This window comes from Oreochromis aureus, linkage group 17 (genome assembly GCF_013358895.1).
Source record: "Oreochromis aureus strain Israel breed Guangdong linkage group 17, ZZ_aureus, whole genome shotgun sequence".
In the NCBI taxonomy this organism is placed as follows: domain Eukaryota; kingdom Metazoa; phylum Chordata; class Actinopteri; order Cichliformes; family Cichlidae; genus Oreochromis; species Oreochromis aureus.
The window spans coordinates 23,933,112-23,952,302 of NC_052958.1; the positions used below are offsets into that span (position 1 = coordinate 23,933,112).

General features: G+C 39.7%; 1 protein-coding gene across 1 annotated transcript; it reads left to right on the forward strand.

Moving 5' to 3' along the window:
- Positions 1-1,546: 1,546 nt before the first annotated feature.
- LOC116320827 (desmoglein-2-like) lies at positions 1,547-18,604 on the forward strand. The gene is made up of 15 exons (XM_039601309.1): positions 1,547-1,994; positions 4,848-4,973; positions 5,228-5,386; positions 5,501-5,642; positions 6,062-6,219; positions 7,657-7,791; positions 7,902-8,087; positions 8,602-8,701; positions 8,757-9,024; positions 9,133-9,275; positions 9,772-9,993; positions 15,117-15,359; positions 15,602-15,732; positions 15,857-16,159; positions 16,357-18,604. The coding sequence occupies exons 1-15, from the start codon at positions 1,950-1,952 to the stop codon at positions 17,413-17,415; spliced, it is 3,420 nt and encodes a 1,139-aa protein (XP_039457243.1). The 5' UTR covers positions 1,547-1,949; the 3' UTR covers positions 17,416-18,604.
- The last annotated feature ends 587 nt before the right edge of the window (positions 18,605-19,191 follow it).

Below are 19,191 nucleotides of genomic sequence, written 5' to 3' on the forward strand. Positions count from 1 at the left end.
GACAGGTTTTGTAACACCAGGTACTCCAACCAGAAACAATTCTTAGCCCAATCGATTTGCGGATTATGATGGCTAAGCCAGGGACAGCCAACAGCCAATGGAGTACCAGGGGCATGGAACAAAAACAAGCTGACTTCCTCCACATGATTGAAGGAGACAGTCAGTTAAACATTCTGAGTGCAGTGGGTAATATCAAGGAGACAGAACTCATTCAGGGCCGACACTTTCAGTGGTTCGGAGAGAGGAATTAATGGGATTCAAAGGCTCTGAGTGAGAGTCTCAGAGCCTTTGATCAGCGCGGTGCACGAGTGAGTGTGGGTCATATACAGAAATTTTGCTGGGCAGGTAAGACCAGGCAGGGAAACATCTTGAGTGGTGAACCCCAGTATCCCCACAGTTACTGACAGGCAGACTCTTTTGGCTGCGACGGGCAAGTATCAACATAGTGTCCTCTTTTCCCACAATAGAAACACTCACCCGCCAGCAGTCTTCTCCTTCGGTTGGAATAGGATAGCGTAGCTCCTCCGAGCTGCATCGCCTGCTCCTCCCCATCAGTTTTAAGTACTGTGAAGTACCATGAATGAAACCTTGGCATTGTCTGTGGAAAAGGTGCGATTCTATGGCCTAAAAACAAGCGCACGTTGGGTGAGAAATCTCCCACTTTTTTCCAAATCTCCCAAAATCTTCTCTGGTGTCGGCAGTGGCTGCTACTATGGAACAGGGGGAGGAGAGGGAGGAAGAGGACAGAAGGAAGCAACATCTAGCGTTGATGGTGGAGGTGAAAAAATTCCAACATTAAAGCACTGGGTCTGAAACACACCTTTAAACTCTGAATGCCTGAAGGAGCAAGTTTTTCTCTTTAGAGATGTGTTGGAGCATTTTCTCATGGAGATGCAGTTGGTCTGCTTGCAACAATAACACACGCTGAGCTGTGTTAGAGTCCGCTAGGTCCATTCCAGGCTGGATCATTCTATCAGCGTGCATGGCAAGAACGGGACCCAACCGCAGGAACTTCTGATCCAAGACAATACATTTATTTACAGTGAGAATGAACAATAGTGAAACACTTTTCAAAGACATGGCTCCAACTCCAACCCTCGATATTTACAAACGCTCCACTCCCATGACACACTCCTCTCCAGGTTCCTAACAACACAAGATGTACTGTAGAGGTTAGTTTAGTGTACTCACGACACACACATAAAGATAACTTCCACTCAACAATCCAGTGTCAACTGAAGGTCGGCCACACAGTTAAGTAGTGGCTACTAACGAGTGTAATCAGCGGCAGCTGGTGAGTCTTGATGGAAGACGGGTGTGGCTGGCTTCAGCGTGGGAAATACCTTCTGGCCTGATGATGCCCATAAACTGGCACAAGGAACGAACACACACACACACACACACACACACATAAAGGAGGAAATAGGGGCCCGGGAGGGGAGCCAACACAAAACACATAGAAAAACAACCAAGAAAAGGACGGGATGTGTTGTCCATCCGCCTGGTGAGGTCAGGTCAGTGCAGGAGTCAATAATTTAATTATAACCGAATGATGCGCTTTATATTTATATAATTCCGCATGTTTAAATTATCTTTAAAATTGTAAGGTGTCCTGTGTTGCTATGGGTTTTTCATGTTTATGAGCTTACAAGAACAATTGGGTGTGGCTTGCGTTGCATTTGGCAGGTTACCATGTGTTGCACGCATACGCTCAGTGAATGCCACACCTGCACGAAAGTATTACAGACACGGTGTTGCCTTTGTTGCGTGTGTGTAACGCCCATGTCTCTGTTGTATCTCAGTAAAAGTTGTTGGGGTTGGCGTGATGTTTTTCTTTTCCAAGTCTTAAGTAGATGCCAGTGAAATTGATAGTCGTTTGACAGCTTGTATCCAGACAGTAAGAAACTCTCCGTGCCGCCGGGAGACTCCCCTGAGACGCTTCTTCAGTCATGATTCGGATTTCTTGGCCCGTGTTTGTGTTGCTACTTTTTGTGGTGAGTCCAGAAAGACTTTGTCGGTTAGAACAGACTTTCATATGGAAAGTAGTTTTTTTTTCTTTCTATGAAACAAGCTTCATTCATAATGTGATTCTTTTGTTGCTTTTATTATTTATGTTTTTCGTCTTTTTAAAACATAAATCAATCAAAATTTATAATAGATTAAAGACAACAAATCATAGTCAAGCATTTTGAAATCTAATCACAATACACAATGAATTGTAAAATAAGCATTATCGTGATTTCAGTAGGCTATATGAAGCAAAACCGGTGCTAAAAAGCGATCGTCTGCCAAAACGTGATGTCGTGTCAAGGTATCCCACAGAGAATTTGTAAGAAATCAAATCAAATATGTCTTATAAATAATATCAAGCTGAACCTGCCGCAATTTCTTCCCCCTGTCCAAATCATGGACAAACGTGGTTTGAGAATGTTGTATATTGAGCGTTAGTTTAGATGAATCGACTTCCCGCAGACGTGATTATGCGCTTATCGGACAAAAAGTCCCCAGTTTGCTGAAATAATCCCCTCCGGCACAACGTGACAACAATAAATGATTTAAATCAATAAATCATTTTCTGTTGTAACCCAAACAAATGAACGGCAATGTAATGACATTCATCTTTCACTTTTTTTAATAAAGTAGAATATCAGCCACGACTGTTGGTTGGAATTGAGGCGGAGTCAACGGGATCCGCTCTCCTTGCCCAGCACGCGGACAGAAGGGGAAACAAATTGTGTCGGGGACAGCTTCCCTGGCAAGACCCCGGTGTTTGCCATAAAATGATTGCTCACATTTAAACTGTTATAAATGACTTGCTGATCTATAATCTGTCAAAAATAGATCAAACATATCTCTCATGAAAGATATCAAGTAATTTTGAGCCAGAGGGAGCATTCCTATCATGAAGTAGAAGCTGTAATCAGTTTTTGGAAAGTGACTGTTATATATCCTGTTATTTATCCCGGCAAAAAGTGCCATTGACATTAAAATGTCTTTTTCAGGAGAGAGCTGGCTAGCAGAAATTGTAACAAATAGACCAGAACTGTGATGTGATAAGTTACCAAGGAGGACTGGATTGATTATAATATGGCTACAATGATGCAGTCATAAAGATACTTCAAAAAGGAATAGTTCTTCTATTTTATATTTAACCCAGGGTTCTCAAACTCGCGGCCCGGGGGCCACTTACGGCCGTGTCACCCCTACTGTATATTGCTGTGAAAAAATATAATGCGATTTGGCCCTTTAAGTTTTTTTCTTAGGGAGGATTTGTTTGTTGCTGAGTGCAATGTTAAAATAATGTCTGTAAAAAGAAAAAATATATATATTTTATATGAAGGCAATATGAGCAGAGAGTACAAACATCTTGAAGGATTGAGTGTGTTAGTTAGAACAATATTATAGCAGAAGTGCTGCACCGTAGGCAGAAAGAGAGTATCAGTTTGTGTATTTGGTAGTTCACTGAAAGGCTTCAGTTAAGAGTGAGGGGAAAAAAGATTTGCACTCATGTTTGCATGTTTCTTTTGTTATGCAATATTTAAAATTTAAAAAAGCAAAACACTACATTTTTGGACATATTTGTGGGCGTATTCTTGGGGTTTTTTGTACTATTTGAACATGTAAGCAGCCCTCCAATGAGAAGACTGTGCAAGCAGTGGCCCACAGCTCATTTAAGTTTGAGACACCTGGATCTAACCCATTCATAAATCCTGTTCACTAAGGTCTATTTAACAACATAAGTAAGCATTGTACACTAAAAAACACACACAGAAAACTCTGAAATCACTTTTTTGGCAGTCAGTCGCTTTTTAGCACAACACTGGCTTACACGGTAGTTCAGCCTCTGCATTGACTAGGCCAGCTTGGACACGCCTGAGCTTTTTTCCCTTTGTACTATTTTCCCTTTTTACCTAACTAAAGTTGTTGGGTGTTGCTTGAATCGAGATGTAATTCAGATGGAATAACTATTGGCATCCAGACCACAAACTCAAAAGTAAAAAACTCTCAGAAAAAATTATGTTATTCATAACTGAATGTTATTATTATCTATAACTGTTTATTCTTTACTTTACGTTATGAAAAACATTTAGGTCACTATAATAAATACATTTAGTTTCATAGTTATAAAAGTGTGGGAAATAAGGTTGCGACCTCAGAGAGATTTCCTCAAATGAATAGAGAGTTGTTTTTAAGTGCTCTGAATGAGTTATTTGATGGCAGTAAAAGTGTACAACCACTCCTTACTTTTCTTGTCATTATTACCTTACATGCTTCAACTGAACCTTTCCAGTAGTGGCAAGAGGTGTGTCAGCTTTTGTGTTTACTGGGAAAACTAGCAGCTTTATAGCCCCTGCAAGGTGCATGTTTTTACATGCAGGGTTTAATAGCATCTTGATTTATGATTAGTTCACAATGTAGCCTGCAGAGTTTGTTGGCTGGCTGAGACGCCACAAATGCATGCATATACACATACACACACACATATTTACATACATACGTGTGTGTGTGTGTGTGGCGAGCATGTATGTGTGACAAATCAACCAAAGCAAGTATTTTTGAAAGTAAAGACCTGAAACTTTCCTGCTGTGAGTGAATCATTCGCCAAGTCATATTTTACCTGCTAAAGACAGGAAGATTGACAAACAATTGCAGACTGTTGCTTTGAAGGTCTGGTTTTTCAAACTGATATATAACAGAAACCTGTTCTTTGAACATCTCTCTGGGTTTTAAATTACAGACAGTAATTCCAAGAAATGCTTGACAAGGATTAAAAATGGGTGTTTTTGTTTTCTTTAAAGGGCTGGTGATTTCTCCAAACATGTTTAAGTGTATGTGTTGTATTTCAGGTCCAGGCTGTTGTGACGAAAGCCAAATCTGGAGACAGTCTAATAAGGAGAAAAAGAAACTGGCTTCCCCCACCAGTGAAGTTGGAGGAAAATGTGGACCACACACAAAAGACTTCTGTTGCCAGGGTGAGTCATTGATTTAGTTTTTTATTCCTTTTCACTTAATGATCTTTTAATTTTTAATTTTAATTAAATTAATTAAAATAATTTTTATAATGGTTAGAAAATCATGATATACAATATATTAAGGTTTTTAGCATTAACATACTAAGAGTTGAGGAATCTATAAGAAATCCGTGTTGTCTTTGTTGTCGTTATTGTGCTATGATTATGACATATTTGTGAATTATGCTATGTTTAGCTTTTCATCTCATTTTCAGATTCATTCAGATTTCGATGATGGTAAAGGAAATCTCAAATACTCCCTGATAGGCCGTGGTGCAAACCAAGATCCCTTCCATGTGTTTGTAGTTCACGAAAGAACTGGATTTATTCGTGTGACCCAATTACTTGACAGAGAGTTCATCAATATGTACAATGTGAGTGAGACAAAAACGGTTATTTTCCATCATGACTTCAGTGCATTCCGTATCAACAGTTTACATAAATATTTGTAACGTATTAATTACACCTAACAAGGTTTCCTATTTTAGCTTTCTGGTGTTGCTAGGTACAATGATGGCACTCTGGCAGAGGAAAACATAGACGTACGATTCAAGGTTGTTGATCAGAATGACAATCCTCCAGTGTTTCAAGATGTCTATACTGGGCGTGTGGATGAGCTTACACCGCGAGGTTAGTGCTTCGTTTTTATGAAAATTCCTCACTAATCACTATCCAGCATGTGATGACTCCATATTCCCATATGACTAATATTCAATTAATAAATGAAAACAAAGTTTTTGTTTTTGGTACATTGCTTACAGGTTGAACTTACTTAAATGTAATGTTCTATTCAAACTAAACAATGTATTATGGAACAGGATTTTTTTTTTAATGTACATCAGCTGTGAGATGGGTTGTGTTGATCAGAATACATTGGGGTTAAAGGTATTAGGAGATACTAGAACTCTTGATGTTGTCTGTGTAGATTCTCCATCATCCAGGTCATAGTAGTCTCAACTTTTGAAGATGCCACAGAGGGGTTTTGTTTGTTTGTTTGTTTGTCTTTGTTTTTTGAGAAATTAAAATGTCATTCCTTGATATGCTTACAGGGACTTTTGTTATGAAAGTCGCAGCAACGGATGCTGATGAACCAGACAATCCCAATTCCCAGGTTTTTCATACCATCATAGACCAGAAACCACCTCATGACATGTTTTACATGAACAGTGACGGGTCCATCTTCATCAAAAACAGTCCAGACAGAGAGGTATGAACTAAACCCCACACCAGTTTCAGAGCTATGTAGTTAATGTTTTATTTGATTTTTGATATTTGATGATAAAAATAATAATAATCATAATATGATTATTATTAATAAAATCAGATGTTAGAATAATTATTCAGATGTTAGAATAATTATTCTAACATCTGAATTTTAAAGTCCAATGAAAATCTAGTTTAAGACATTTTTTCAGACAGTAAAGTTCAGTAAATACATAATGTTTATTAGAGTTATGAGCAGTCATGTTAATCAACTGATATTTCTATTATTTACCAAAAATAATTATCATCTTGGTTATTACCATTTTATTGCAGCTCAGGTAATTTGTTTTTTGTTGTTGTCGTTAAATTCCACACTCTGGAATTCTGTTTTTATACATTTGGCTTTCACTAATCTCAACAAACAGAGCGAAAACTGAGACTTTCTAAAATGATGACGCATGTTAGTCGTATGGTTCAGTCATGTGACCAATTAAACTAAGATAGCGGAGGGCATTATACAGCAGTTGTTTTGTTTGCTTTCAATTTTGACAGCCATATTAAAGATGAATCAGTCTGTACATGCTCCTGATAGCTTTTCTTCAAATTCTTTAACTCTCAGTCGCTTTTGCAACTTTGTACTTTTGTGTTACTCGCACCTCATTGTTAGTCCATTTAAAAAACTCGGTGCTTTTCCTCAACATTTTACCACAACGTTTCAAAGAGCCGGAAAGTAAATAAACGACAGACAGAAATGAGGCAGGTCAAATCTACTTGCGCTTCACGCATGCGCAGTACTGGAACGTAAGCGTTTTGGGCCGTTTCAATGTGGATGCACAACTCTGTGAAAACGACTGAAAACGCTAGTGTGGACGGGGAGCTTTTTCAGACGAAAATACCATTTTCAAATCTATCCGGGCTAATGTGGATGGAGCCACAAACTGACTTAAACACAAAGACACAGCAGGGTTACCTTTATAGTGGTTTGGCTATAATATTTACATACAATAGGGGAAACAGAACAAACACCAATAACTTAAACTGACTTAGACTTGTAAATGGGAAGTTTTAGAACAAAGTGACTATTGAAACTTAAATTTTATATCAATCTGTGTGGAAGCTGGGGGGGAAAAGTCATGAAACTTTGTTCTGGTCTCTTTGTGACCAGAACAAAGAGACTTGGAGTTAGAGAAACAGTCTTGTTAGTACGAGCTCCTATGATCCTTCTCTAATCCTGCACTGGAGAACATGAGGCAAAGACAAATTCATGGACTACACTAGTCACCAAGTTTATATCAGTGGACAGGAGCTTTTTTCCTTTGATCACTGAAAGCGTTCCTGGATAGCTATTCTGGCTAATGGATAGCTAACCAGGAACATTGCTACAGTAAAGTGTGATGCAGTCTCTCTAAGAAATTAGTAACTTATTGGTCTGTGATTTCAGAAATGTGATCAGTATATTCTGACAGTAAAAGGTCAGGACCTAAATGGTGCACCAGAGGGGAACACTGGAACTGGCACTGTTACTATAGCTGTTGGTGATGTGAATGACAACCTACCAACTCTGGAAAAAGAGCAGGTAGTTTTCTTTCTTGCTCTCTTTTAAATCAACTGTGTAGTTATTTACAAATATATGCAATACATTGCTGAAATAACCCCTATGATTTTTGTTATATTCTCCACCTATAGTATGAAGGAAGCATTGAGGAGAACACACAAGGTGTGGAGGTGATGAGAATCAAAGCACAGGACCTGGACCTGCAAGGCACTGACAACTGGGAAGCTGTATTTGATATTGTCAAGGGCAACGAGGCTGGGTATTTTAGCATTAAAACAGATCCCAACACCAATGAGGGAATCCTAATGCTTGATAAGGTACTGCAGTTTGAAATGAAACAAATATCATTCTTATTATTATTATTATTATTAATCCTAGTCTTCAATACAGCATAAAAAACAAAGCAAATAGAAATCTTGATATCTCAGAGCATATGCATTTTAAACCCCAAATCTGGCAGAATAGGCCAGTGTCCGTTTGATCAAATTGTCCGGCAAACTGTACTAGCCAGAAAAACAAATACATGTTCTATATTGTGAAATAGTTACATTTTTTTCAGTTACTTAAGTCTTGCATGCCCAGGAGAGCATTATCTCTTATCTGATTGTTCTTGGTGTCTGCCTAAGATTCTGTCCATAAAATTATGAACAGAATTTCTGTATAACTTTGACATTTTCTTTAACCTCATGTACTAATTGGCAGTAAGTTTGCGAAGTATCAATGATGAATTGTTTTCATTTAACTCAGAAGACCAGTAATAAATGCAAACATTTATCATTATTATGATGAATTGTAACAGATGTTCTTTGTTTCTGTCTGTCATCTGTATAGGCTGTGGATTATGAAGATGTAAAAAACATTGAACTTGGACTATCTGTGAGGAACAAGGCTCAGCCATATGGATCTGGGACAAGTGCTGGAATAAATATTGGAGGAGGGGAGGAGGAGGAGGAGGAGGAGGAGGAGGAGGAGGAGGAGGAGGAGGAGGGGAGGAGGCGGAGGGGGAGGAGGCGGAGGAGGAGCAGGAGGAGGAGCAGGGGGAGCAACTGGAGCTGCTGGGAGTTCTGGTGGGACATCGTTTAAAACCTATCCTATCAAAATCAATGTGAAGAACCAGCCTGAGGGGGCAAAGTTTGATCCCAAAGTTAAAGCCATTCATGTCTCAGAGGGAAGCACCTCCTTCAATATTAATGATGTTATTGCCAGCTACCCTGCAATAGATGGAGACACTGGAAAACCCGCTCAAAATGTCAGGTCAGTGCATACACAAATAAGTGCACATTAAAACCACTAAAAATAAACTACAATGTCACTTTCACCTTTCATTCACGGTAATAACAATATAGCTTATTTCTGCTGTAGGTATATTAAGGGATCAGACCCTAACAACTGGCTAACTATTGACCCAGAGACAGCTGAGATCAAACTGAACAAGATGCCTGACAGGGAATCTCCACACTTGGTCAATGGAACATATTTTGCCAAAATACTCTGCATTTCAGAAGGTATGCTGCTCCACTGTATAGATGCCGACACTTCAAAAATTATTTATGTAAGGGGAGTACCCTTGAAAAGTAGCTGTGGAATTGCAACCACTGGGAATTTCTCACTTATTAGTCAAGCCATATTCCTTTATACCATACTGTGAAATTCAGAACCATAAATGTAACGCAACCGGTGATAGTTTTTACTAAACATAATATTGTAAACAAATTGCCTGATATTTTGTAGAGGAAAAATTCATTATTGCAACATAACTACAAGTCCATCACATTGCTGGCTAAATACATCTGTACGGTCTGTATAATGCCGACGAAACAAAATGGCTATTCAGCTGTAAGATTCATGTAAATAAACAAAATCAATGTTAGTTTTACTTTTTGTCCAAACATAGTAATAGCAAAACAAGTAGTCCTTGAACTTATCTCTGAAAAAATGTACATAATCAAAGGAAAAATGTTAAATTCTTGCTTTTTATTTCTTTTTTTAAAAATTTACCAGACACGCCTGATAAAACAGCCACTGGCACCATAGCCATCCAAGTGGCGGATTCTAATGACCACTGCCCCATCTTGACAAGTAACATGGAGACTATGTGCACAACAGTGGATGCTGTTATTGTGAACGCTAATGATGAGGATGCATTTCCCAATGGACCTCCTTTTGTGTTTGAGATCCTCCCAGAAGGCACTAAGGGAAAATGGCAAGTGGAGCATCTTAATGGTGAGTAGAAAACATCACCACAATTTCATGAGTGTAGTACATTCAGAGACTGAACCACCAACTGGCCAAAGAAGATGAGTGTGCACTTGCTCTGCTCTCAGTGTTAACTCCAAATTTATCTGACTTTTTACAATTAAGAAATAGACTCCAAGGATGAATGGCTCAAATGTGATTGGTCACTTTCAAAACAGTACCACAACAAACCTATTTGACGAACTGTTTTCAAAAAGAAAATTGAAATAAACAAAATTAACTTTAATTGCAGATACGGTGCTTTATTTAAGTGATTTAGCAAGGGAAAAGCAAATGGCTCAATCAGTTAATAATAATCACATAATTAAATCAATTTAAAATTTAGAAAAAATTAAAAATCTTAAATAATCAAATCTAAATTGTTGCTGTATATCTATCAGTTTTATTGAGGTTTTAGTGGACGAAAGAGAAGACACTGGCTATAGAGGATCTTCTGCTCGCTATGACAAAACTACAAAGAAATAACAGCTAATGGTTTCCTGCAAAGGGTTTTATACATCCTCTTCTCTCCACCTTTCCATCCTGACATGGCCAATATCGACATCCAGTCACTTGATGTGACATCCAGTCATCCTCTCGCCCTCTCCCTATGAACTGTCACATAAAAGTTTTGACCACTCTGTAGCAAAAGCTACTTTATTAGGGTTATCACATTAATTCACTATATTTTACTTCAATTTGCATGATTCCTTTTTACTTCTGTATATGTATATACATATATACACAGTCCAGATCAAAAGTTTAAGACCACTTGAAAAATAGCAAAAAATCATATTTTGCATGGTTGGATCTTAACAAGGTAAAATGTAGAGCTTCAACATGCAACGAGAAGAAATGGGAGTGAGACAAAACATTTTTTGAGCATGCAATTTATTGAAAACAACACTTAAACTGAAATAGGCTGTTTTACAGCTGATCAAAAGTTTAGGAGCACATGCCTTTAAAAAGCTAAATCTGTGCAAAAATGTGGATTCATTGTGATTTTCTGTCAGGTGCTCACACTGTCATAATGTTCTGATGGCAAAGGCAAAAAGAACTTTTCCTATTTGAACGTGATCGGGTTGTTGAACTGCACAAGTAGGGTCCCTCGCAGCACACCATATCACTGCTGAGGTGGGGCACAATAAGACAGTCATTTGGAGTTTCTTAAATGATCCTAAGGATTATGGAACAAAAAAGTCAAGTGGAAGACTCCAATGTTACTGGCATGACAAGCAGATGCCACCTGAGATGTTTTCTACACGCCACAGTGGAAGGGACGTCAAAATGGTCTGGGGTGCTTTTTTCTTCGGTGGAACAATGGCGCTTCAGGAGGTGCAGGGGCGTCAAACTACCGCTGGCTATGTCCAGATGTTGCAGAGACCTTCACTCATGATTGAGGGCCCTCGTCTGTGTGGTAACGACTAAGTTTTTCAACAGGACAACGCTACAGTACACAATGCCCACAGGACAAGGGACTTCTTCTAGGAGAATAACATCACTCTTTTGGACCATCCTTCGTGTTCCCCTGATCTAAATCCAATAGAAACTTTTTGAGGATGGATGGCAAGGGAAGTTTTTAAAAATGGACAACAGTTCCAGACAGTAAATGCCCTTTGTGCAGCCATCTTCACCACTTGGAGAAATGTTCCCACTCACCTCCTGGAAATGCTTGCATCAAGCATGCCACAACTAATTTTTGAAGTGATCAACAATAACGGTGGAGCTACACATTACTGAGTTCATGTTTGGAACTTTGATTGACCCCTCACTGACAAGACTGGCTACAGATACCGACTACAAAATGAAGCAATTGTCAGCCACCTCCTTTACATAGATGTAGCTGTACACCAAGAGCAAATGAGACATTGATTCACTGACCCACACCACCAGGATATACAACAGTGACATCGGAATGTCGTTCGGACTGGAGAAATGTAATCGGATGATAACGAAGAGAGGGAAGGTAGTCAGAACTGAGGGGATCAAACTACCAGAAGGCAACATTGCAGACATTAAGGACAGCTACAAGTACCTTCGAATCTCACAGGCAAATGGGAACCATGAATTGGCCGCTAGGAAAGCTGCATCCACCAAGTACCTGCAGAGTGTAGGGCACATCATGAGGAGTCCACTGAACAGTAAGAACAAGATCCGGGCTATCAACATCTTCGCCGTGCCTGTAATCAAGTACCCTGCTTGGATAATAAGCTGGTCACAGGAGGAGATAGAAGTCACTGACGTCAAGAGCAGGCAGTTCCTGACCATGCATGGAGGGTTTCACCACAAGTCCAGCACCCTGAGACTGTGTGCTACGCGGAAGGAAGGAGACTGGGGACTAGTGAGTGTCAGTACAACGTTCCATATTGAGACAACAAATATCCACCAGTACATCAGGAAGATGGTCATGATCGACAGCGTGATCAGTGAATACCTCAGGCAGCACAAACCCAAGAAGGAGGAGTAACCATCATGGAAGGATAGGCCCCTGCATAGTATGTACCACCGGATAGAGGAAGTGGCTGACATTCAGAAATTCTACCAGTGACTGGACAAAACTGGACTGAAAGACAGCACAGAGGCACTCATCATGGCAGCAGAAGAACAAGCTCTGAGCGCAAGATCCATAGAGGCTGGGGTCTGTCACACCAGGTAAGACCCAACGTGTAGGATCTGTAAAGGTGCCACTGAGACAATCCAGCAAGATGCTAGCAGCCACGGCATACATGGAACACTATAACCAAGTGGCTAGCACAGTATACAGGAACATCTGTACCGAGTATGGCCTGAAAGTCCTGAGGTCAAAATGGGAGGTCGAGAATGACAGAGCTAAGATCCTGTGGGACTTCCAGATACAGACAGACAAAATGGTGATGGCTAACCAACCAGACATAGTAGTGGTGGACAATCAGAGGAAGACGGCTATAGATGTAGCAAATACCAAATGACAGGAACATCAGGAAGAAGGGACACAAGAAGTGCCAAGGGCTCAGGGAAGAGCTTGGGACACTAAAAAACTCTCTCAGTGAGCTTCATGATGTAGTCACCTGGTTTTTACTTCACAGGTGTGTCTTGTCAGGGTTTATTTGTAGAGTTTCTTTCCTTATTGATGGGGTTGGGACCATCAGTTATGTTGTGCAGAAATCAAGTTTGTACACAGCTGACAGCCCTATTTGACAACTGTTAGAATTCCTATTATGGAAAGAACCAATTAGCTAAGAAAAGAGAAATGACAATCCATCATTATTCATGGACTGAAGTTAGTCAGTCCGGAAAATTGCTAAAAATTTGAATGTATCCCAAGTGCAGTGGCAAAGACCATCAAACACTATGAAAAAAATACTGTCTCACATGAGAAAAGGAAGACCAAGAGTCACCTTTGCTGCTCAGGATAAATTAATCTGAGTCACCAGCCTTAGAAATTGAAAGTTAACAGCAACTCAGATTGGAGCCCAAGTAAATCCTTCTCTCACCCCAACCGGTCGCAGCAGATGGCCCCGCCCCTCCCTGAGCCTGGTTCTGCCGGAGGTTTCTTCCTGTTAAAAGGGAGTTTGTCCTTCCCACTGTCGCCAAAGTGCTTGCTCATAGGGGGTCATATGATTGTTGGGTTTTTCTCTGTATGTATTATTGTGCGATCTACTGTACAATATAAAGCACCTTAAGGCGACTTCTGTTGTGATTTGGCGCTATATAAATAAAATTGAATTGAATTGAATTGAATTGAAGTAAATGTCCCATAGAGTTCCAGCAGAGACTCAGTCTCTACATCAACTATTCAGAGGAGACTGCATGAATCAGGCCTTTATGGTCAAATAGCTGCTAAGAAACCACCACTCAGGAAAAGCAACAAGCAGACACACTGAACCAGTATGGAGTTAGTTGGACCATCATTTATTTTTCAAAAGAAAAATGACCCCAAACACACCTCCAGGCTGTATGAGAGCTATTTGACTGCACTAGATGGCCACCGTCACCTGACCTGAACCCAGTTAGATGTTTTGGAATGAAATGGACCAGAGAGTGAAGGCACAAGGGCCAACAAGTGTCTCTCTGGGGCACACCTTCAGTACTGTTGGAAAACTGTTTCAGGCGACTTCCTCATGAAGTTCATTGAGAAAATGCAACGTGTGCAAAGTAAAGGGTGGCTATTTTAAAGAATCTAAAATATAAAACATGTTTTGAGTTGTTTCACTCTTTTTTTTGTTTGCTACATTATTCCATATGTGTTCATTCATAGTTTTGATACCTTCACTGAGAATCTACAATGTAAATAGTCATAAAAATAAAGACTGCCACCCAGTCCTCCTCTACTACTTCTCCTGAATCCACTGCTTCACCTCTAACATGTTGGAGATCCAAAAACCCTTCCCTGCCACCACAGCTGTATAAGTACCACACCATGTACTATATAAGGTGCACCTGTCTACCTGGCTACATCATCAGCTATACCCCTATCAACTTTATTAGACATGTTATTAGGCACAGTACAATTGTAGCCTAATATGTTGGCTACTTTGAGATTTTTTTTAGCTAAGTAAGCAGCAAACGATCAAGTACAGTACCTTTTTGTTAAAGCATATAGTTACGGCTGTATCAGGTGACCCTGAATCCTCCCTTAGTTATGCTGCATTAGGCTTAGGCTGCTGGGGGATTCCCATGATGCACTGATTTCTTCTTCAGTCACCTTTGTCATTCATTATGTGTTAATAGGCCTCTCTGAATTGAATCATACTTGTTATTAATCTCTTTCTTTCTTTCACAGCATGTCTTTTTTTCTGTCTTCTTACCCTCACCCCAATTAGTCGCAGTAGATGGTCGCCGCTCCTTGAGCCTGGTTCCGCTGGAGGTTTCTTCCTGTTAAAAGGGAGTTTTTCCTTCCCACTCATGCCAAAGCGCTTGCTCAGAGGGTCATATGATTGTTGGCGTTTTCTCTGTTGTATTATTGTAGGATCTATCTTACAATATAAAGAAACTTGAGGCGACTGTTGGATAATTAAAATTGAATTGAATTTTGTTAAGGCAGTAGCAACAATCCCACCAAAATTTCTACAGAAATTGTATAATCTAGTTCATGTTCATTTTGTTTCACATATTTTTCTGGTTTCTGACAGACACTGCAGCTATCTTGCGGTCTCAGGAGACTCTTTGGCCTGGTATTTATGAGGTGGAATTTTTGGTGAAGGATCAGCAGGGGCACGCGTGTCAAGATCCACAGAAAGTCAAGGTTGAAGTTTGCACCTGTGAGGATGGAATCATGTGTGGAAAAAAAGGCGCCAATGGTCAGCCAAGCAAAGGAGCGAAGTTGGGACCTGCAGGCATTGGGCTGTTACTCCTGGGCCTATTACTCTTGTTGTGTAAGTGTTAATTCATCCTAATTGTCATAATGTATTGGTTTTGGTTTTGGATAATTAAGAGAAGAGGGAAACCACCTTAAAGTTTTTTAAATAAACAGCTGCTGCTGACAGATGTAAGACTATGATACATTTACTGTTACTTTATTGTGCTTTATTGTGTATATAAATTATAGCTCCTTCTTTGAAGGATTACTGCACCCTCATACCTTACATTGAAGGTTAATTAAAACTTGGTTTTACAGTGATTCCTTTGTTGCTACTCTTCTGCAAATGTGGAGGTGCTGCAACCTTCCCAGACCTCTTTACTGAGATGCCTTTTGATACAAAGTCACATCTCATCAACTACCATACTGAACGTCAGGGAGAGAACACGGTGAGAATTGCATTTTCTTCACTGCACTGAAGAATATTGGCTAATGTGGTGATGCCTACATGAAAGTTGTGTCAAAGTGATTTTTAACTTTGTACTGACATGTACATTTTTGGCGCAATTATAGGACGTGCCACTACTGAACTTGCCAACACAACTGGATGGAGATGTCCTAAATGTAGCAATGGCTCAAAAACCTGTAGCAATGGATGCGGTGGGCAGTTTTGATTTCGCACAATCTGTCGGATCCATTAATAGGCTGAACGGGGCTAACTACCAAGGTAGTTACAGAAAAGAAATTTGGGGCATGAACCAACCGGATCCAGGTGGTTTCTACTCTGAGACTGAGACAAGAGAATCGTTGGGAGGTTTAGGACTTTATGATGGAATGGCTCTGCCAGACCACTTTTTGGGGCAATATTACAATCAGGTAAGAAATCTCATGAGTTGGAAAGGTTCAGTAGCTAATGAAAAGCAAAGCAGAGATTTGAATTAATTATAGGGACATGTTTTGATCAGCCCTTAAGGCTGAAAACTTATTTAGTTGTTGATAAAAATTCCTTGCACATACCAAGAGTTGACATGAAAAATACTATCTGAATAATGATTTCCTTTTTACTTCAACAGAAAATCACTGATGGAAACGACAACCTTGGCGTGAAAGACGGTTTGTTGGTGTATGACTATGAGGGCCAAGGGTCCTCTGCTGGCTCAGTAGGCTGCTGTAGCCTTTTGGAGTCAGACAGTGATCTTCAGTTTCTTGATAACCTTGGACCAAAGTTCAAGACTCTCGCGGAGGTGTGCAGAGGCGAGAAAATTTCTTATGATGACAAACAAGTGCCACCTCCTGTGTCTAATGTCTATAACAATCCCCCAACCTCAGTGTCAAGTTCGGTGACTGTACAAAAACTGTCCCCTCCACCCAAACTGGAGCCAGCCATGCCCAAAGTGGAGCAGAGTATGGTCATGAAGACAACTGAGCATTCTGAAATGGCAAAGGAAAGTACAACTTCAGTGAGGGAAGGGATGAATACAATGAAAAGAGGGTTGGCAAATCAAGGCCAGATGGTCCTAATACAGCAACAGCAGCCTGTCTACTACACAACCACTCCTGTGTTGCAGCCAATGCATTATGTAGTCCAACCACAGGTTCAGAACACTATGATCCTGGCTGAAGCACCAACCACCAACCTTCAAGGCCTGATACTGGTTAACAACCCACAATCTGGACCTGCCCAAGGAGTATTTGTTCAGGGAAACACTCTCATGTCCAGTGGACAAGCCCAGGAGCCCACCATGGTGCTGGTGGATAACAGTGGTGCCCAGCGGAGTCATGCAAACTTGATCCAAGCTACAAACTTGTCTGGCTCTCAGACCATGAAGGTTGTCGAGGGTAAGGTCCCTGCAGGGTCAATGAAAGTGCGAAAGGGGAACCAGGCTTCCTATGTTGAGGGAGGTCCTCTACAACCAGGAGACCTTCCTGGATCTCAAAAAATCCTAATGGTCAGAGAGAACGTTGTTCAAGACGCAAATGGTCTGCAAAAGAAGGCTGAGGTCTTTGGCTCTGAAAGAATTCTCTACAAGGACAGCCAATCCACTGGCTCTATGACCAGTAAGTTTGGGTCCTCTACTGCTACAGTATCCGCTGGCCCTGTATCCCACAAAGTACAGGAGAAATTCACTTAACTGAGAAAGGCAAAAGTGCAAACTTTTGGCAAAGATATGTTCCAGGTGTATTTTTATGACTTCACTATGTGCATATGAGGTTACTGGTGGGAGGTGTGCTGCTTAATCTTCTTGCATGCTACATGGAAACATGCAAAAGATCTCTGTAATGGTTTAAATGTTTAATAGTACAGATAGTAAATGAAATGTTCATTGCAAATTGTTTAATATAGTATTCAACACATTACAATAAATACTAGTAAGGTAAATGTCTTTTCACTTCTATTGCCTTTTGTCCTGTCTTTTTTCTGGTGTCTTCTCTTTCCCCTCATTACCAACTGGTCTCAGCAAATGACTGCCCCAGTTTGAGCCTGGTTCTCCCAGAAGTTTCTTCCTGTTAAATGGGATGGGGTTTTTTTTTCCTGTTGTTGAATGCACTTGCTTTAGGGGTCATGACTGCTGGTGTTTCTAGTGTAGGGTCTTTACCTTACAATATCAAGTGCCTTGAGACACTGGTTGCTGTGAATTGGCTCTAAATAAATAAAATTGAATTCATGACTACAAATATATAACTTTGTTATAACCATTATTTTAACTTGTTTGTTTTCTTTCTAATATGGAAACTTTATGATGCATGTGTATGTTAACTGGACTATCTGAGCCTGAGAGAGTGACTGATGGGACTACTTCCAGCTTAAAGATAGCTGGCTCCTTACTAACACTGTGCAACTATAGCCTCCAAAATGGTCCTGCTGTGGTATAGGGAAAATCCTATTTTGCTCTACTTCATACCAGCTTCAACTGGTTTGGCTTTACCTGTAGCTTTTGTTGTTGTCTTGAGCGGGCTGATGTTGCACTGTTTGCTAGATGTGGAAGCACAGGGGAATTCCTAAGATTTATATTCCTAAGATATGAAGCAATTAGAAGTAAATGTTGGATAACATGGGGACCCTGTTTTGTGTTGCATGTTCACACACTTTCAACTCAGTCATTCATTGACATTTTTCAGTTGTTTGAATGTTGTATTAGGGTTTCATTCATTTCCTTTTGAATGTGTAATTTTTAATGGTTAGAAATTGTAAAAACTAAGATCCATTTATTACCATATATTTGAACACTCATGTTGTGGCCTAATATAAATGGAAAGGCATGTATTGTGGAAAAACATTTATGCTTAAGATAATAAAATCTTTGGTATGGAGCACTTAAAGGTCTGCAAGTGTTTTATGTTCACTTTTCTCCGTGTGATAGCATGGTTTTATATCACGTTGAGCTCTGAAAGGAAATTTGTCTGTAGAAAGTTCAGTTCGACATTTTTCTATAATGAATTCAAATTTGGAATATAGTGAGTTCATTTTTGTTATTTAATTATTTAAAATATATTTTTTTTAATATTGGTAAATTGACTGGTTCATAGCACTTTTCATAACACTCAAAGAATATCATAGCGTGTTGCTATGCTTTCTTTTGGGAAAATAAATTGAAAAGGCTTCAAACACTGATAAATAAACACAATAATAACAGCTCCTTTACATGTATTGTCCAGATGTAATCTTTGTCTACTCAGGGAATAAACTCACAACATCATGTAGACACCAGACTGATAATGCAATGCATCATGACCTTGAATCCAGCTAGTTTGTTTGTTTTTTCCCCTGTCTTTGTACAAGGACGTTACAAACCAATAGTATGCTGAGGTTCGATGAGTTGAATCACAAATTTTCCATTACATTTCCATCCTTTCAATCATTTTTTATCACTTTTATAGTATAAAATTTGGATGCAAAATATAGGAGT

What these genes read in the sequence shown, in the direction of transcription:
- LOC116320827 (XM_039601309.1), top strand. Translation starts at nt 1,950, where the DNA reads ATGATTCGGATTTCTTGGCCCGTGTTTGTGTTGCTACTTTTTGTG. An exon ending in AAGTGCTGGAATAAATATTG is followed by an intron (nt 8,702 to 8,756) that starts GAGGAGGGGAGG and finishes GGAGGAGGAGGA; the next exon opens with GGGGAGGAGGCGGAGGGGGA. An exon ending in GGGCCTATTACTCTTGTTGT is followed by an intron (nt 15,360 to 15,601) that starts GTAAGTGTTAAT and finishes TTGGTTTTACAG; the next exon opens with TGATTCCTTTGTTGCTACTC.